This window comes from Garra rufa, chromosome 11 (genome assembly GCF_049309525.1).
Source record: "Garra rufa chromosome 11, GarRuf1.0, whole genome shotgun sequence".
NCBI lineage: Eukaryota > Metazoa > Chordata > Actinopteri > Cypriniformes > Cyprinidae > Garra > Garra rufa.
The window spans coordinates 7,168,699-7,190,179 of record NC_133371.1 but is presented as its reverse complement, the minus strand read 5'-3'; the positions used below and the strand labels follow the sequence as shown (position 1 = coordinate 7,190,179).

Sequence of the window (21,481 nt, the reverse complement as noted above, 5' to 3'; positions counted from 1 at the left end):
ACTGCATTTTGGAAGTTCAAACTCGGTGGTGAGTACATTATCTGTAAATTGTTGTTCTGAAAGCCTGATCCTAAGGTGTCTACTCGGGTGTTCCCTAGTCAGTGGGTTCCAAAGTCAGCAGAGCCAAGGCCCAAGTCTTTACAATCTTTTTATGATCTCTTTTCTGCTATTCTCCAGAAGTTATGAATGATAAAAATGTCTTTGTACACTATTATATCTTTTGTACTCATGCACTTGTCAGTGTGTCTGTGCTATTTTGTTGTTCCATCTTTTTAGTTTCATTTTCTACAGAAAAAGTCCCAGTGCTGCAGACTGAATCATCTCACTGTATGGCACAGATTTAGATTGGACAGCTCATGACAAATTGCCTTTTCTAAACTGGCAGACCTGCTAGAAACCTAACAACAACAAAAAAGAAAAGAAAAAAAAACTAAAACAGTGAAAATGTCATCCAACGTCCCCTTTAGCTCCTTAAGTGCTGTTATGATAGTGAGGAAATTACAGCCTTCTCAGGGAGATTGTGTTTCATCCCCTGCCCAAGAGTGACCCCATCAGTGAAGGGAGTTTCTCTGCCCCAGGGTCACAAGATCTCAGCCTCTCAAAACATCCGTTGCTATGGGGGGTCAAACACTTTAAAAACAACTCATTAAATAATGATCTGTCATGTCATTTGCATCAGGGCTCTGTATTAATGGAGCAATAAATGTGATCCTGTGATACGGTCTGTGAAATGTGTGGAAAGGTTTTTGCAGTCTTAATCTAATGGTAAGAAATCAGTTTAGTTACAGGAAAATATTTAAGTTATCATGTCTTTTACCATTTGAACCAGTTAATTTTAAATAACCTTGTCCACTAAAACAATTCAGACAATTCAAACTAAGCACATTTCAATAAGTCGGGCCCTGGATATCTTTCATAGCATGTTGTGTTTTAATTTATGATCTATAATTGTTTCCATTTTCCTTTACATCCTAGTGTGTAAGAAAGAATCTTCAGGAGATCCAAGAAAGGGACATGCATCTTTAAGATGTGATTGCATTATTAGAATAAGCTTGTAAAAACTTTTCACAAACCTGCCGGAAATAACGTAATGATTGGTTAGCTCCACAGTTGCATATTAACACTTCAAGTTATTACACTTTGTGTATCTTCCCCACTCAAAAGACGACAAGATGACAGCGATACACTTGCTGGCCATTTTATTGATGTTATTTTACAGTGGAACCAATAATAACAGAATGAAACCAGCATTTAAAGGCAAAATTAACCAAAACAAAAACAAAAAAACTTTTAAGTGTTCTACATGCTATATCTGAACCTAATTCAATCATGCTTGCTTGGAAAAAAAATAACTTTTTTTTAATAAAAACATACAATTAAAATAAAATTAATGACTTACAATATACTTCACCATTAACTTCATTTTAAATGTACCTTCCATTGGTTTTCTTCCATGCACAGTTCCTAACAATATGTATATTTATATATATATATATATTTTTATATATATATATATATATATATATATATATAAAAGACAAAAAATTAAGACTTTCAGGCGCATAAAATGCCATAAAGCAGTATTCCACTCGTACAAAGCACCTACAAGTTAAAAAAAAATCCATATGGTGAATCCTTATGACAACAAAACAAATGAATGAACTTGGGAGAACGTCATGAATTTCTGTACAACTCAAACGGCTAAACAGTGTCGAAACAGACCAGAATGGAAGTCCAATGCCTCACACTGAAAAAAGACAAATGTTCTTAAAATAAATATCTCACATCTGCTAAAAATAAATAATGATCTGAACACTTCACTATGGCAAATGCAAAATGAAAAACAGAAATCACTGTGCACTACATCGATGAAAGGGCAAGTGTTTCTATAAAGCACTACAGTTGGGAGACAGAACCTTCTGCTGTTACCTTGAGGTAGATAACGCCTTTACGAACCTACAGTTAACGCATCGCAAACCTACGGTTAACGCTTGCTGTGCTGGCATCACGTTTGAGGAAGTTTACAGTATGAACAAAAATCACAAAAGGCTTCGCTTTTAAATGGAAATGAGGTGGAGAAAGTCAAATAAATACATGAGCCTTAAAGAAAGAACAGGAAGAGAAAGGCCAAGACGCGCTGCTCGTGTCAGTCCTATTCGCTGTCAGTCAGAAGGTCACATTAAGATGTCAGTGGAGGCGTCTCCCACACGGTTAGTGCATTATTCCACCCTCTTGTTCTCTACTCCTCTGCTTTCCATCTATTTTGCTACTTAACAGTCGTTCCTCTGTCTTTCCCCAATATGTATACTCTGGAATCTACAGTACACTGTGTGCAAATGTCATGGCGTTAGTTTCTTTTTATATATCTATATATATATTCATGTATAATATCAGAGTTGAAACCGAAAATCAGAGGGCAATGTGTAGGAACACAGTCCAGCACTTTGGATGAACTTACGAAATGAATTAACTTACATTTAAAAAAGGAAAGAAAAAAAAAAGAGAGAAACAAGTTTCCTTAAAAGAAGTAACCATATGTAAAAAGATAAAAAAATGATTCAAGTACAGAAATACAGAACTCTATAAAAAATAAGCTGGACTCTGCTTGAACGGTGGTGGTGGTGGTGGAGGTTTTAATTCAAATGCTTGAAAATGCTGCTGTAGGTTTTGTGGGCGATCTGTGGGGAGCGTTTCACGGCAGAGGGCGTCAACGAGGCTTGGATGGACTTCAGAGGAATGTCAGCCGCTCCCTCGAACCCCGGAATGGCCAGAGACTCCAGCTGCATGTTAAAGACGATCTCGCCGCCGCAGGATATGAAGTCGTCCTCCGGCGCCGGCTCGTCCACGGGTTCGGGGATCTCTGGGGTCTCCACTTCCTCGCGTTTGTTGAAGAGGCGGTCCAAGTAGCTGCTCTGGCAGCTGCCGTTCTCCTTCTGGAGCTGCTCGTCTTTGCGGACGTCCCAGCAAGCCTCGTCTATCAGGCTGCTTTCGGTGGCGTCGCTGTCCGTGAAACTCTCCCAAGGACAGGGCGCTCGGACGCCGAGCTGCGCCAGGTTGACTAGACACTTCTCTTCCTTCTCCTGACTGATGGACTTGGACATGGAGCCGCAAGGAGCGCGGGCGTCCAGCTGGGAAACGGAGGAGTTCAACTCGTTGAGGAGGTCAACGTCACCCGATTCTGGTTGAAGGCTCATTTTGATGGTGCTGGCGATGAACGAGTCAAAGTCGAAGCCCTGGCTGTGGTTCTGGTGTTTCTCCTGTTCGCAATCCTTCTCAGCCACGCAGTTGATCTGAGACGCCTCCTGCAGGGCGATCTGCGCCTTCACCAGGCCGTTCTTCTCGCACTTGGTCTTGCCTTTTTTGTCGATCTTCTCTTTGCTCTGCTGCTCCTTCCAGTTGGACAGGTCAATGATGAGTTTGGGCTCGTAGTAGTGGTTCACCTCACTGTCCCGCCAGATCAGATTGTCCAGATAGGATGGGGACACGGCTTTGTAGTTGCAAGTGTAGCCGCACTCCTGGTCGCAGTACTTGTTCTCGTGGTGATCTTCCTGTTGCCACGAACGCTCTGGTGGGAGGTCGAACGAAGGATCTTCTAGGAACTTCTCACAATCCCCATCCATGTACTTCCGTGGGTCGATCTGAACCTCCTCCTCGTCCGTCACATCGGACATGGCTCGAGGATCACGCTGCACGTCTTCCAGTTCGTGGGTGCTGTGCAAGTGCCAGTCTTGATCAGAGAACTGACTTTCGTGGTACCTAAAGAGTGAAGGAAAATGAAAATAATTATGTAGAGCCCTATTAGAGTTTTATTATTTTTCCAAATTCCATTTTTTCCCTGTTTTTAATTCCTCTGATCTCCTTTTTTTGGGCCTTTTTTGTGCTTAGGAATACAAGTTGGGACTCGAACCTGGGTCACCAGATATACAGTTGGGACTATATGTCAGTGCTCTAACCACTAGGCTATCAGTGCAGAACTGGTCTCTTTTAATTGTTAAATTTAATTTTATGAATCAAAATGCCTAATTAAAATTATGAAAACAAACATCTTTTATTAAAAGTTGAACAAAAATTGTGTAGGACCCTATGAACTGTTTTATTTTTGCCAACCTTAGGTTTTGTTGTTGTCAAATTCTGTGTTCAAGCATGTCTAATTATTTGAATGCATTAAAACAAGTTTCATTTATTCTCACAATAGCCTTGTGAAATGTTTATTTTTCTCAGAAAGTCTGTGTTGTATATTTGCATTGTTCTGGTTATAAAATTAAAAATTAATGAAAAATAAACTTTTTTGCCAAATAAATTTGGTCTTAAGACATTAAGGCACTGTGAGACTTTTCTTACTCCATACAGAAAAGTGTACAACAAAATATAAAGCAAAAAGTAGAAAGGAATGACTAATAAGCCAGAAAATGCACTTCTGCTGCAGTCTACTGGATATAATGGTGATTTTATGCATTTATTTAACTTTACATAAGTGTTTGTTTACCACAAAGTATATTTGGTCATCCCACTAAAAATAGCATTTAAATTGGATCATTTTAGAGCTTTAAAGTGCTGGAAATAGTTGTGTGAAATGCTTGAAAGTCTTTAAAAAGTGCTTGAATTTCTGTCAAAAGGTTGTACAAACCGTGAAAATTCTTTCTACCACAACACGATTGTTATAGTTAGCATTACTACTTCTGGTTTTCTGATGTACATCAGCACTGTTTATAACAGAGAATTCTGGGCAGAATTTGAAAGATCCTCACTAGATCTCACAGCAGTACAGTGAAGCTGTTCTGGGCTCGTGCAAGTTTGTTTGCATTGCGTTCCGAGCTGATAAATGGTCCACACCGAGCAGCTCAAACGTACTGCGGTTTAGTTGGCTTTCGTTTAGTTTGCCGTTCAATGTCTCTCATATGTGGCAGAAATGGCAGTGCTTGTGAGTTGAACTCTTTTTCTGAAACTCATGATCAAAGCTCACCTTTCCCAGTTGTAGATGTGACTGTGACTCTCATCCATGAGCAGGATGTCATCCACCTCATCCTCGATGTGAAAGGGGTGCAAGGACACTGGTTCGTCCAGAGGAAACGAGTAATCGTTCATGTATGGGTGAGCAAGAGCCTCTTCCGCTGTAAGCCGGTCCATGGGGTTGAACGTCAGGATCTTCTCCAGGAAATCCAAGGCTACAGTGAACAAATTAACAGTAATATGAGACTGAGATCACAGATCCCCATGGATTGCTGCAGAGAAGAATGGTATACATTTCTCTGAATTGAAATTTCTCTGAATTTAAGTTTCTCTGAAAATGCTTTAGCAACTAACCCTCAGGGCTGACACCAGGCAGTAACTTGGCGAGTGGCGTGTGTGGTTCTGACATGTCGTTCTTGATAAAGACAGGTATTACACTTTGGAGCTCCAGCCTGTCTTCTTCATGGACAACCGGAATGGATTCCAGAATCAGCTGCATCTGTTCCAGCTCATGAGCTCCTGCAAACACAAATGTTTGATTTAAAAAACAGTGTCAAGGCAAACACACTGCCAATATTTGGCACAAGAGACATTTGTATACTTAATAAAACTGGTCTAGTTAGAGTGCGTGTTTGAGCAAGACTAATGGTTAATATTAATCTTAGGGTCTTTTAATAAGAATTTCCATGCCTTTCCCTGTTGTTCAGGATTACTGGATAAGCACTTTGTCTGAATCTGACAAGACTGAACTCACACAGAGACGTTTATATGTAATGAAATATACTGGAACGGAGTACAACATTTAAATTCAATGTTCATGGTATTGTAAATGTTAATATTTTGGACCTGGAAATCAATTAAAATTCAGATATTTCAATGGCAGTGGCAACTAGGGGTGGAATCGTTCAACTTATTCTTGGTTCAGTTTGGATCAGGATTTTAGAGTCACAGTTTCGGTACGTGCCATGTTTAGGAAAAAACTGTCAAATAAAAATAAAGAAAATAAGAATATGTAATTACAAGCAATATCACAAATAAATACAATAGAGAAAGATACAAAAAAATAAACAGTGATTTTCAGTTTCTGGTCTAACATTAGTTTTTAGTTACAGAAGGGGAATAAAGTAATAAAATGTAAAATAGTATTGCATGTTTCACTGTATAAATTAAAGATTAATCTTTATTAAAGTTACAAAAGCTATTAAATCAAGAGCAGTAAGCGATTTCCTGTATCGCGTATAATTAATTTTAAGAAAGTGCTGTCACTTTAAGAGAATGCACTGATCCAGTGCACTGAAACTAAGTTCAGCCGGCTATGTCTGCTATAGGATACTTACCAAAACAAGCATTTTGACCATTTTTGTGTGAATTTGTTCAAACACAATACTAATACTTCAGAAAGAGCTTAATACTTCTGCAGGTTCTGAGGCACAGGTTTGCATGCTTCAGATGAGCGCTCACACAAATCTTCTCACTGCGTGCACAAGCTTGCGTCCTCTGGCTCTTAAATGTTTAAACTGGCAACACCTAACCATTGGGCATCGATTTAAAAAATTCATAGAGGACAACAATATCCATGTAAAAAACTAAAATAAATTTGAAGCTTGGGAGTACAGATTTAAGTTTGTTTTTTAAAGAAGACCCTTGGCAGATTAAGTTGAAAAAAAAAAGTAAAACAAAAGAAGAGGTTTAAGTTTGAATATGAAAATAAAAATGAAAAATTATGCACAATTTTTCATATAAAATATATATTTTATAAAACATTTTGAACATTTTGAAATTGATAGAAAAATGAAGCCATACATCTAAACAAGTTGTGTTCTAAATTTAAGGTTGAGATTTCAAAAAATGAGCTTTTAGTAAGATTTTGTTTGTTTTGTTCCTATTAGATTCCAGCAAAGCTAGAGTACAAAATAATTTTGAAGCCTTGGCAACTGAATAAAAACCTATTAACAAATACTGCATCATTTTATAGTTAAATGGCCCTGGGATTAAAAAACTAATAGAGTTTCAATAAGGACATTTTTGTCCAAAAGGTTTTGTTTTACATTTACATTCAAACATTTAGCAGACGCTCTTATCCAAAGCGACTTACAATTGGGGAATAGATGAGTATTTAGATGAGTTGTTAGATGAGTATGGGCTAGAAAGGGAAGATCAGGAAAGAGAGGAGAAGTTTTTTTTTTTTTTTTTTATTGAGTCAAATAGTGTCGAAAAAGATGGGTTTTCAGCAGTCGCTTGAAGACAATTATGGAGTCTGCGTTCCGGATAGGGGTTTTACAGAGAACCATTCCACCCCTAGTGGCAACCCTTTAAACCATCTGTGTCTAAACTTCCACTAAAACTCATGAAAATCAACACTTCTGTCCTAATTTCCAAAGGTTAGATTTTACATAAAGAGCTTCTCGCTTTTAGTACTACAAATAAATTTGAAAAAAGTCCTAGTTTATTATAATACACTGAAAACAGGAAATACCCTTCAACTAATTAATTATTGTGCACAAGATAAGAGTGTCAAGGAAATGAACAAAAAAAAAAAATGTGTGAGAATAAAAAAAAAAAAGACAAACTGCTGTAACAATATTATAGGACTTTAGACACAAACACACACTTTTTATTACCTGCAAAGAGTGTTTTTCCAGTCAGCATTTCAGCAAAGATGCACCCAGCGGCCCACATATCAATGGCTTTGGTGTAGTTATTTGGGGAAAGGAGCAGACGAGGAGAGCGATACCATTTAGTGACCAGTCCCTCAGACAGATGTCCCTATGGGAGAGAAAGAACATTTCTTACAACCAATGTCCCAGTGTCAGACAAAATCACTGGAAACAGCACTGTGGTTACAAAACATTTTTCAAAAGGCTTGTAGACACTAATTCACACATATATTCATGCCATAACACCCCTATTGCTCAAGCAGTTAATAATTCATACTCATCTCATCGACGAGGCATGGCATGAATAAAGGTAGGGACACACCATCCTCGTAGTCTTTTTGAGGGGAAAACAAAGAAACCGACCACTAACACATACTCTCAACTTAGCCATCTTAGGGTTACTTTAATTGCAGTATGAAGGATTGTTAGTGCCACAGTAGCCATGTGATGTACAACAAAACCAATGCACTGCCAAACCAAACATTTTGGCTTAAAGATCTGAAGAATAAACTGAGACACGATGATTAAAGGATGACACAAATGTACAGACAGACAGATCAAGTTCCTCTTGATAAAGACCCAGGATGATCCGTCTCGTGCTTGACACAACGCCAGACAGAAAAGTCAATGACATCAACCTGCATGTATGGGTCACAGACTTGCCAATTCATACTAAACACCCTCACACAAACTCCTGTCCAGAGGCCCAAAACAAAGAAAGTCTAGTGATTCTTGAGGTTGGAATTTTCCCCACAGTTCAGTGTGAGGTCTATTCTTGACTCCATGGTCGTGTTGATTTTAGGGCTAGTGTCAAAGTGGTAAATCCAGATTACAGCAGACCATATGTTCACAATTGGCTATTAAAAAACCTTCTCTGGATCAACAAATACCAGCAGAGCCTCACAGACTAAGAAATCATTTCACACCATCACAACCTGACCTCGGGCGTCCTTTCACGCCCTTCTAAAACAGCAGAGATGCTTGGAAGAACACCAATTTAGGATTACAAAACAATCGTCATAGTCATAGTTTCTGCGTAAAAGGTCTTGCGCAAGGTTACATAATGCAATGAGAGCAGATTACCTGGAAGTAGATTACCAACGTTCAGATCACGTTAAACTCAAAAGACCGTATGAAAATAAGATCCTGCTTTAACCACCGCCTGCTAAAGACACCAGACCTAAGCAGGGCTCTACGTCAAATTTTAGGAGCACCTTCTAATCAACAAAAAAAAAAATATTAAAAATGTGCCTTCCCATTATGAGATGATATTTGACTCCTTAAAGTGATTTACAGGGGAATTTTGTACCTTTTTTACCTTTGTAATGGCATTTTTGGCAACTTTATTTTAATTTGTCATTTAATTATGTTTAAGTTTTTTTACATTTCTAAATAAAACAACAGAATAAGAACAAAGTAGAATAACAATCTAATCAAATGAAATCAATATTAACAAAATGTATTTGTACTACAGGGGTGGCATAGAAGAACACAAAAGTGTCTTGTAGGTGTATTTTCATGTTTAACGAGGCTCAGAGGTGGCACGAGTGCAAATTCATAAATTCACGTTAAGATTAATGTTTTAAATATAACATTTTGAAAACAGAAATGAAATGATTTAAATAACAGAAAAGATACTTTAAAAATTAAACTTAAACTGCTAGTAGGTGGCACCAAGTCACTGATTTAATTAAATATCATCCTTTGATTCGTTAGAATGGCTGATTCATTCAGGAATAAGGCAAGTGACTGTCTTTATGAATAGGAAATTGAATCATTGACTAGATTTGTTTAAAAACGCACATTTATTCATCAACGAAACAATGCTGAATGGAGATGCTCAGCTGCGACTTCTTTCAGACCATTTTTGATGAGGAAAGAGAGCAAAATCAGCCAATAGTGTTATAGACAACGCAAGTCACTTAATATTAACTTGTTTATTTAACGGTTGTATTAAATCTATCTCATTTACAAACTCCCTTAAAAATCATTAAAAGCTGTCACTCATCTCACAAAGTTCCATTATAATCAACTGTGCTCTCTACACTGCACAATCTCTTATTTACACTCTCTCTACAATTTTTTTTATGAAAGGATTCGTGAGGCATGTCTATGATACATTACTTAACGTTGCAAAAACAAGTAGAAACCTTTGAAGCTCCCCTCACAAAAACGCTGATCTGGTCAGTCGCACATGGTGATCCTAAATATATTTTCTTCAAAGTTGCAGTAGTTTTCAGTCGCAAATGCAAATGGACAAATGTTTAGAGCCCTGGACAAAAGCCAAATCAGAAAAGAAAACCAAAAGCCTGTAATGACAAACTTAGTTTTTATATTTTCACATCTTCTAAACAAAATGTGATCCGTGATTCCCTGAAGTAGGTTTGAGTGATTAGTAAAATGCAAAAGCTGATGCACTGCATGTTTCAGAGAAATAAATATATAAATACATATATATGGGAACAGCATGTGTTCATTTAAATATTGATGAGAGCAGCGCTATTTGGGGGTTAGTGAAACACAAACGGTGCGTAAATGATTCTCGAGGAGGAGTCAAACCAAACCAGTCATGACACATTTTAGTCACCTCATTTGAATGTTAAATAAAGCCGCCCTCGCTAGTGGCGTGAGGTGTCAGATGACTCATGCAGACCGTGAGAGGGGTTTCCAAACCAACCAGCAGGAGGTTTAAAATGTCAGACAGAACTGACAGACTCCATCACAGCTCATATTTATTGCTGTCTGTCAACTCATCCTGCACCATTTGAAATATGGACATGATATTTTACAGACCTTGAGAGGGGGGAAATTCTCACAAAAGGAATTAGCATTTTCCTTTGACCTTTCATATGAGAAAGCAGGGCATATATTGAAAAACAAACAATTCTTCAACAGTTCTAAGTTCATCAGAGGCCACAAAAGTGGGTCAAAGTCTGGTGGAGGAGTAAGGTTTCAGAGCTTCTCTGTGAAATGAGTCAATGTGAGAAAGGCAGCTGAGAAGAGTGAAAAACACTACAGGCCCAATTTATGCCTTTAAAATTCCCCTGTGTACCAAAAACAGTCTCTTCTCACACCACATTTAACACATGCGCACAACGAATAAAGGAGCCCTTTGCAGCTCGATGGAAAAAATAAAAATGAAAAAAAATAAAAACAGCCGCTGGTAACTTGACAAAACTCCAAAACCTCAAATGGCAGCAGAGACAAGGCAGAACAAGTCTGAACCCAATGACACACGAAAACATCAAAAGCAGGACTTAGAAGGAAGACCAGAATCCCGGGAGCTCAGCCAAAAACAGACAAAGAGAGAGAGAAGGGGGAAGGGAAGAGGGAAGGGAAGTAGAGGGTTGATCCGCTCCGCACGTGAATTCCAGACATTCCTCAGACTGGGTCGGATTTCTGGAGCAGAGCAGCTCAAAATAAAAAGACCCTCTAAAAACAAGCAGCTGCCCTTCAACACAAAATCCTACACTCTCTTTATTTTCCCTCTGAGGTCTACTAATCAAGGTTTTTTTTGCATCAAATACAAATATAACCTAGTTTTACATGACTTTCCATGTTCTGTCTTGCCCTTTTGAATTGAACTGGCTATAAGACTTGTACTACAAGTAAATAAATGCTGTTCTTAAATAATCAGTATGAAATACTTGATATGTAATCATGTATAAGGGTAATGGGTTCCAATAAATAAATCTTAAAACTAAAGGTGCTTCACGATGCCATAGAAGAACCTTTTTTATCTAAATGGTTCCATTAAAGGAGTTCACTTTCAGAACAAATATTTAATGTACTCACACCCTTGACATCCAAGATGTTCATGTCTTTATTTCTTCATTCATAAAGAAATGGTGTGTTTTGAGGAAAACATTTCAGGATTTCTCTCCATATAATGGACTTCTATGGTGCCTTGAGTATGAACTTCCAAAATGCAGTTTAAATGCAGCTTCAATTGGCTCTAAATGATCCCAGCTGAGGAAGAAGGGTCTTATCTAGTGAAAACGATAAGTTATTATAAAAATATTTGCAACTTATATACTTTTTAATCTTGCCAAGCTAGACATGATGAGCATTTGAAGTTAAAAGGTATATAAATTGTAATTGTTTTTTTAGAAAATAACTGATCGTTTTGCTAGATAAGACACTTTCTTTCCTCGGCTGGGATCGTTTAGAGTCCTTTGAAGCTGCATTTAAACTGCATTTTGGAAGTTCAAACTCAGGGCACCATAGAAGTCCACTATATGGAGAGAAATCCTGAAATGTTTTACTCAAAAAAAACATAAACCTTACGACTAAAGAAAGACAGACATGAACATCTTGGATGACAAGGGAGTGAGTACATTATTTGTAAATTTTTGTTCTGAGACTGAACTACTCCTTTAAGAACCTTTAACATCTGAAGAACCTTTCTGTTTCACAAGAGGTTCTTCATGGTGAAAGAAGGTTCTTTAGATAAAGAGATGGTTCTTTTTAAAGAACCTTTGATTGGATGGTTCTTTGTGGAAGCAAAAATGATTCTTCTATGGCATTTCTGTGAAGAACCTTTTAAAGCACCTTTATTTTTTTTATGAGTGTACCAAAATAAAGGAAAAAAAATAAATATCTGAAAATGCTTAGAAGCTCAAGCTAAACTCTTTCAAAATGAATCGAGCCGAGTCTCCATTACACTTCACGTGATGAATACCATTTGTATGACAAATAGAATAGCCACCCATGTAGAGCGCTCCAAATTAGTGACTCAGCCAGTTCCATTATAGTTGCCAATGTAATATTGAAGTCCATTAAAACAAAAGAAAATTCTCTTTCTAAAATCCAGCAAGATTCAGACTAAACAAACAACCTTTAAAACTATACGATAAACCACCAAACACAAATCCCATTGTGTTTTTCTCATATACACAAGGCATGATCTGTATGCATGATCTAGTCACGGGTGAATCATTACCTCTCCAGGTCTGGAAAAACCTTGTTCAAACATTCCCTAATTACACTTTCTCTAGCCCTGACTAGTACTGCCATGTTCCAAACAATGATTTTCCAGCCAGAGAGACTTAGCTTATGTTTAGTGCTTAAACAGCCTGTCTAAATTATAGCTTGAAGCTAGATCATATTCAGCCCTGGAAAACTGACCCCATTTTCATGGCGAGAAGCCCTGTCTTACTGGATGCAGGCCATTTTAAAGACTTACTTTATTGGATTTCCACTCGCACGTTATGATCAAGGATTTTGCATGACCTTCATACCATTAAACACAAAAGGATGTTTTTAATCAGAATATCCTAGCCATACAGTAGCTTTGTTGGATGAAGAGAATGTACTTCTCTGAAAAGTTGGAGGTCAAAGACAATTGGTCACAATACAAGTAAGAACTGATTGTCATTTAAGACAAATTAAGTACAGTACCATCTTTTGCATCGAATGGAAAAAAGTCATACAAGTTTGCAAACATAAGCAAATAACTTTTATTTTGGTTTCAACTATTCCTTTAATGAATCTCATAAAAATAAAGATATTATATGGAAAACAATAGAAAAGCAGACACACTGGCATCCCAAAAAACTAATATAAATCTAAAAGACAGTGAAAAGGCTGAGGTTTGCCTCCCACAAACCTGCATAAACCACCTCTGAAGTGCTGACTGCAGAAAGGAGTCATTTAACAGAACCATCACACACACACACACACCATCTATCAATGCACAAAACTGCTTAAACAGGTCAGCAAATGTGAGCACACAGCAGTTTGACAATAGTCTGCAGCAAAGACACAGAGAGGGGAAAAACAAGGGAGAAAGAAAACGAGGAATGGATAGATGCAAATTAAGCGAGAAGGTCAATTTGCTTCTTAACCTCTCTTCCATCCTCTTTTACAAAAACACAGCATTTTATGGAGAATTAGCAATCATGTTTACATAAACATGAACTTAAGTTAAGTAAACTTGTAATGTTAATTTGGCTGAATTCTGACATGTATGCAGCATGTTACGCATGTTTAACCAGAATTCTGTGATCATAAGATGCTCAGTTTCCTTATATCTGCTTGTGTCTAAATGTTATTTATGATCACTATGAGAAACAGACAGACAAGTTAAGCTTCCAAAGATAGCTGCATTTCTGGAGTGAAAACAGGAGACAGATTCGTTACAAGATTTCAACACAAGGAACATAAATCATTCACAGATGGGGAAAATCAAGTCTCATGACCCACATTTTGAAATTCACTGCGCTTCTTTGAAAAACAATTAATGAGCTGGTTAAATTAAAGTGCAAGCTTACTAAAAACAAACTTAAATGATGAGAGAAAGCATGCTTTCATAAGAAAACAGTGGGAAAGGAATGTGTTCAGAATATGCAAATTACATTTACATGGAATACTACAATTAGTGATGCACCAGAATGAATGTTTTACAAAAACAGCATTTATTTAGCTGAAAACTGACAATAAATTTAGCTTAATAATAAATAAATCATTTAATGAGCAACACTCAAATTAACCGTTTAAAAGGAAGTTTTAATAAAATCTTTTTAATGATATATAAATAATGTTTTGACCCCAATTCAATGCTAAAATAAATATTTAACTTGTTTCCATATCAGAATCACTTTCCACAAAAACTTTCCACATTTTCTTTTATTTGTCCCCATGTAAACTTGGTCAGCGAGTCCAATTTCTCAAACTTTCCATTCTCAAACTTGAGCAAGTTGTCACAAGTCAGTAAGGCAGCTGACTCCGTAATTACAGGACCAGAGCCTGATCTCGTCTCTTCATTTTCTTGTAGAACAAACCCAGACCAGAGGAGTATGTGCGGGGGAGCGACAGCAGCTATTCATAGACCTGAAGCAGGAACATGTCTCTCTAAAAGGCTCTGAAGGAGGCGTCTGAGTACATGTGTGAGAGGAGATCTGGCTGGCATATGGTTCATGTGAGCCCACAGAACAAAAACGATGACAAATTTGAGACACGTGTACGATTGGATCCAGCCACATCCCCCAACACCAGCCAGTGAAATCTCTCCACAACATACTTGGAAAAACCACACACAACGGAACGGTTTACAACCCACATTAACAGCAGAACTATGAAACTTATTCAGATTTCCTAATCAGGATATGAAGAAACATTCAACTCCTGATTCACAAAGGAACAGCTGTCATTCTTTCATAACATTTCTGGAGTGTCCCTGTTGACTTCCTTGCAAAATACATGAGAAACACACAAGCGGATATGCGGAAACTGTACTGGATGTTAACGTCAGAGAAACAGGAAGTCTGAGGTGTCATTTCAAGGACTGTGGCGTGACTGTTTAGTTCCTGCGACACATCGAATCAGTGAATGGAATGAAAGCTCATTCATAGCTCGGTCAAACAAGATGCCATCTGGACGAAACAGACTTCAAATATTAAATACTAAATAAGGAGAAAAAATACATACCTTATGGGAATAGTGGGGGTCCATGATACGGGCGAGTCCAAAGTCCCCGATTTTCAGTACCAAGTCCTCAGTGTTGACGAAGAGGTTGGCTGGCTTCAGGTCTCGGTGAAGCACGTTTGCCGAGTGGATGTATTTGAGTCCTCGCAGCAGTTGGTACATGAACAGCCGTGCGTGATCCTCGGACAACAAGCCCTGTTCCAGTACTTTACAGAGATCGGTTTCCATGTACTCCTGTACGATGTACACGGAGTTGACCTCGGTCAGAGAGCTCACGTCCTCCGTGAGCCTCCGGCCGCTGGGCCCCAGCGTTTCGAACACCTTCACGATGTTGTCGTGATCGAGCCTGCGGATGATTTTGATCTCGCGCAAGGCGTGTTTGACGCTCTGGGGGTCGGTTAAGACGATCTTTTTCACAGCGACCCTCTTGTCACAATCGGTGTCGACGGCGGAAAAGACCAGTCCGTTGCCCCCGTAGCCCAGAGGCTTTAGGTCCATGTAGCGAGGGCCCAGGTCGAAGCCGTGAATGTTCATTAGGCTTTCAAATTTCTCTGCCATTTTTCCGGACTAGAAGAGCAGCTCTGTGCAGATACTATAGCAGGAAGGATTTCTGATTTAACTGATATGCAGCGGAGTCGTCACAACTACTGGAGCTAACGGAGAAAGGCAAAAAAAACGAGACAAACGCTCAAGTCCAAAAAAAGACTTGAGCGTTTTCCCCGAGCGACTGTTACAGCGTATTCTGAGAGATGCTAGGAACTGATTCGGATATGTTGCCAAGATGTGTTGTCATCATACACAACACTTTCAGCAGCTTTAACATAGATTCTGGGAGATTTAGCTTTATACTTCAATGGGGCGAAATGGAATGAATTTGGAGGCCAATCAAATATCTCTAAACGTAACTGAAATAATTAAAGTCACTACTTATAAAACCATCATCACAGTGCAGATTTTTTCAGTGTGTGACTGGCCCTGAGTAGCAGCATTACTAACGGTCCAAGTGAGTGTGTAAATTAATTTTTTTTTTCTCTCGTCTCCTGTTTCAAGCACCCAAAAGTGTTGATCTCAGTGAGATGATTCCTTCTCAGTGATCAGGCGGCTCCAGCTCACCGCAGTCGCAATCAAAACTATCCTCCATTTTACACTGGGATACCCTGCAAAACAGAGCAGAAAAACAAACGATTAGCAACGTACTGTATGTCGGCAGAGCAAAATCGAATCTGATCACAATGCCATTTGCTAGGAGCATTTTTAGTTTTCTCACTCCAAGCCAAATGTCAAATTCCCTAACTCTTCCCTGACTAAAAAGCTGAATTTCCATGATCTATAATGAACGGAAAAACCAGCCACAGACAGCATTTCAAATCCAACCATTTGTAAGCTTTATTTTACTTTTTCTTTTTGCTTTTACCAATTACATGCACTTTGATATTTTTCCCTACTACTTCTTTAGAAATTAAATTTATGGTTTTTCATCATTCCATCTTTTCATTACTTGACATTCACTTTTTGCTTTTCTGTCATCTAGTTTTAACACCCAGTCTTTCAAGGTCTTTTTTTGAAGAGCCAAAGCTCTTGAAATTTACCTTTTCCTGGCTTGTTTGCCTTAGTTAACAGGTACAGCCTAGTGACTGCATTTGACTTACAGGATTAGTTCACTTTCAGAACTAAAATGTACAGATAAATGTCCTAAGGAAGTACCAACCCAATGTTTACAAATTGAACATACAAATAAGAACGCCCTTTACAAAAAAAAGGTAAAACAGCATTGTAGGATGATTTAGTCCTTTTTTTTTTCCCCCCGAAAATAACTGATCGTTTCACTGAATAAGACTCTTCTTCCTCGGCTGGGATCATTTAGAGCCCTTTGAAGCTGCATTTTGGAAGTTCAAACTTGGGCACCATAGAAGTCCACAATATGGAGAGAAATCCTGAACTGTTTCAAAGTCCCTTTAAGGCAAGTCATGTCACTCGGCGGCAATCTTTGAAACGCTACTCGGGCAGGCAAGCGCAGCTCCTATCTGTTTGAATGGGGAAACATCAAATTCTCCAAAACTATGCACCAAGCTGACGATTAAATTTCATATTTTAAATCTCCAAAGAAATCCAACATGAACTGCCTCATAAATATGGTTCCTTGAGCTCCAATAGAGTTTAAAAACGCTTATTTTTTCGGCTCAATGAGCTGCAGTGACGCGCTAACTTCACTAATCAACGATTGGCTCTTGCACTAAGAAGGCGGGGCTTCGTGGCCATAATGAACGTTGCATTTTTCCCCATTCAAAACTATATGAGTGACATGTCTTGGGTATTCTATAGTCTTTGACTGTTTTCCTCAAAAAACTATTTCTTTCTGACTGATCTTGGATGACAAGGGGGTGAGTACATAATCTGTAAATTCTTGTTCTGTAAGTGGTGCTGAAAAAAAAAAAAAAAAAAAAAACATACGGTACAGAAAAATTAATAAATGGAAACTAAAATTTAAAGCAAACAAACATAAATCCCAGATATTCCATTGATGGAATTTGTCTGGAATAGACCAATTCCATGATATTCCAGAAATTCCATGACCACTGGCAATCCTAGCACATAAATATCTACCTCTTTTCAATAGAAAATTCAATTTGAGTGGCGTTCGGCTCAAATGAGATGGTACTAAAGAGAACCTAACAACCGTGCTTGAACATACTTATTTAAAAAGGCAGGACCACAAGGATACAAATGAATACGAAGCACCACATATTCAGATCTGAACTTTCTGAATGAAACGGCTCCCGTAAAATGCTCGCTCAGTTATGACAACCCTCTTGGGCAATGCTTCCTGTGTGTCTGATTGTTCATGCACCCCATCTCTGACGTGTCTACTCTATCTGATGTCATGGGTTCCTGTTTCTCCTCCTCAGACTGTAAAAGACACCACAATGATCGTAACACACATGTAATGGATTAACACGGGTCCCAGCCTGTGACTACAGGCACAAAGGTTGCAGCCACGTTGCAGTGGTGTGAGTGGAAAATGATGGCCGACCGGCTGCCAACCATTTTGTTAACTGAAGGAGGGAGCCAGCAAACATAGAATCAGCCCTGTACTGACAATAAACCACAACACCTATAGATCATATTCAAACAATGAGAAAGTAAAAGTGTGTTAACACTAATAAACACAAACCAACTAGATGTTTTGGATCTAACACATAAACTCCAATAAACAAACATAACAAATACATGTTTACTAATACATTCAACGCCCAAAAAAGGTAAATATATCAGGAATCTCTCGGAATAACTAACTTACAGAAATGAATTATTATTAAATATTAAAGTGAATAGTGTGAGAAACTGATGAACAGTCTACAACAAGGTAAACTAATAAACTAGTGTGTTGATTGTTTTTATTACAATCCTGTACGTTTATAGTCCCGTAAGTTTATAGTCTATCTGGGCGTGTGTTTATGGTTTTATTGGTCATTTTCGGTCCTCCATTTTGCCGTCAAGCTACATGCTAAAGCTAAAACTGAACCGGCTCGGAGTCTAAACAACGTTTCAATCTAAAAACTACAAAAAAGAAACTAACTATACGAGCCCTGAATATACAGACACTATAAAACAGACGTTAAAATAAAACGAACAATCAGCGGCGGGATTCAGATTCACATAAACACCAATTCGCTCTAAAACCCTGTTTTAAAAAGATTAATAAAACGACTAATGGTGAAAATCAACTCTTAATATGCCACACTACCGTTTATACACGAACAAACAGCCTCTTCTAACAATTTTAAGTGTTAAATCCTAATGTTTTAAGGCGCTTCAACGCATTACCTGAACAAAGAAGGTTATTGTGCCACGGCTGATCATTGCGCCGCCCTCAGCCATTAAAATAAACCCTTTTATCTACTCAAAATAGTCATTTTACATCCCATATATAACGCAGAGACATAAAACAAGTACTTACTCTTCTCACGGGTGTCATGTGTTTTATATTCCTAACCGTTCTTGGTCAGGTCTGTATGCGCTACCAGCGCGCTTCCCTTGCTAACTGCTGTGTGAGGCTCTTGTGTTGAAGCACTGTGAATAAGCGCTGTTGCGCATGCGCACTGTGCGTTTCTATTTCTATCCTTGTGAAGCTCTATGAAGCGTTAGTACGCATGGGCATTGAATGCTCTTTGCACTCCTCCCGCTTCTTTTATCGCTATGGGAACCAAACTTGATACGAACTCATTCAATTGAAATTAACTAAATAGCTACTTACTTAGGTATTACAATGCACATGCCATTATGAAATCAAGAAATCATTAGGTAATTAAACAATTATATTTATGCCACAATTTATGCAGTATATTTAAACATTATATATTTTAGAATTAAAAGCTTGATTTATAACATTTTTAAAAAAAATCATTGTTATATCCACCTTTTTCCTTCCAGTTCATTATCCATACACTACAAACCAATGTGTTCATAACTAAGATCATACATTAAAATAATACAGTAAGACACACCATTTTGCAATATCAATCAGCAAAACGACTAGTTTTTTTACAGCTAAGAATAGCTGGATGCGGATTAGAAAGGAAGCCACTGAGGCCCGGTTTCATACACAGGGTTTAGCCTAAACCAGGATTAGGCCATAGTTCAGACATTTAAGTAATTTTTATAAATGTGCTTTAGAAAAAAAAAAAAAACATTGGTATGCATCTTGAGACAAAACAAAGGCACTGATATATTTTAAGATCAATTCAAGTTTCTTTCAGTTGAAACAGCTCAGATTTACAATTTCGTCTGGGACTAGGCTTAAGCCATGTCTGTGAAAACGGGGCTAAACCTTAAGATAACTTATAATAATAATAATAATAATAATAATAATAATAATAATAATAATAATAGCAATAATAATTATTATTATTATTTAGGGTTGATTCTGTCCACTAACGGATCAAACGGAATTACAAAAAGTGTTGTCAAATGATTAATCACATAAAAAAATTAAAAATAATATGTTTGTTTTTTATGTGTGTTTTGCAAAAAGTGCTGTCAAATGATTCATTTTTCACATTATACACACACACACACACACACACACACACACACATATATATATATATTAGGGCCGGGACTCGATTAAAAAATTTAATCTAATTAATTAGAGGCTTTGTAATTAATTAATCGAAATTAATCGCATTTTAATCGCATATAAATATTTGACCTGAGAACAGTGAGAATTAAGATTTTTACATGGATTTTTAGTATACCATTGAATAATGACTGAATACATAAGCTTAAGCAACAAAATATTGTTTATTTTTGTTCAACCAAGTCCAACAGACCAGTGGAATATTGCCATTAAGTGTAGCAAGCATAGGGTAGCAAGAGGCACGTTCTTTAACGAGTCTTTCATGCCGAGAACTCTGCTCTTGTGTTTGCTTAATTATGCATTTAAACGTTAATGACCAAACCTATCATTATAAATGTTGCTGCACATGGAATATAACGCGGATAACATTTAAAAAATATTTTTTATCAGGTTACACACTGATTATTTATCACTCAAACCCCTTCCTCTACCTGTCCGTTGGTCGCGTATATCCTCCATGTTTGTAGTTTTTTAAGACTTTTTATGCGTGTTTGTAGTTCTAATCGAATCCTTGTTCACGGCGCAGTGTGTTGCGGGCAGTATTAGCCGTTAAGAGTGTGCATTGGTCGTTAAGTAGTAGACCATACTTTTTTAAACATACTACGATTTGGGACATACAATACTATCCATAGGTTCCATGTGACGTCACTGTAGTTTATCGCCGCCATTTTTGTGTCCGCGCTACCTGTTTCAGTCTATGGTCACAGCAGCCGCAACTACCAGAGGAAGATCAACAAAACTCCCAGACTGTTCACAACAAGTATACAATATGCCCGGGATATGTTGTTCAGTTAGCTGTAAAAACAGTCATCAGAAAAAAAAAAACTAACAACAGTTTTATTAGATCTCAGCAGTGCTCGAAGTGGGTCGGTATGCATACCGGTGTCATTCACGCAGGTGCTTTCCAAAGCAGGGTTTTTTTTTTCGGCACAATAAGAGTACTGGAATAATAATTAAATATTGACTAAGATTGTGAATCAGTACATTATAACGAAAATAATGCCTTAAAATGAAAAGAAACATTTTTTTGCGATTACATCATTTTGAACCGATCAACTCGTAAGTCCAAAGATTTAGTAAACAAGAAAGCATTCAAAGAGCAAGTTCAAAACAGTGCTAATGCAGAGAATAGTGACTTACAGTACATCCAGATGCCGTAAATTATTTGTTTTCATTTGGCTTAAGAGCAAGAGTGTTTTATAGTTGAAGGTGTTTTAGATTATGCGGTGTTTAGTGAATTATGAAAATTAAATAATAAACGCTAAACTATTGTACTACATAGCGTTCGTCATTGCAACGCCTGCAGTAAAGT

General features: G+C 37.7%; 1 protein-coding gene across 2 annotated transcripts in view; it reads right to left on the bottom strand.

Moving 5' to 3' along the window:
• Positions 1-1,184: 1,184 nt before the first annotated feature.
• Positions 1,185-21,481, bottom strand: part of mapk6 (mitogen-activated protein kinase 6) — a 25,687-nt gene continuing 5,390 nt past the window's right edge. Inside the window, exons 1-6 of one of the 2 annotated variants that reach the window (XM_073850272.1) lie at positions 18,991-19,104; positions 15,036-16,189; positions 7,572-7,716; positions 5,305-5,469; positions 4,964-5,165; positions 1,185-3,756 (exon numbers count right to left, since the gene is read on the bottom strand). In XM_073850272.1, the coding sequence (XP_073706373.1) occupies positions 2,634-3,756; positions 4,964-5,165; positions 5,305-5,469; positions 7,572-7,716; positions 15,036-15,590 (2,190 nt within the window). In that variant the 5' untranslated portion in view covers positions 15,591-16,189; positions 18,991-19,104 and the 3' untranslated portion in view covers positions 1,185-2,633. Of the gene's footprint in view, positions 3,757-4,963; positions 5,166-5,304; positions 5,470-7,571; positions 7,717-15,035; positions 16,190-18,990; positions 19,105-21,481 lie in introns of those variants that run through there. The other variant, XM_073850271.1, reaches the window with a different exon arrangement.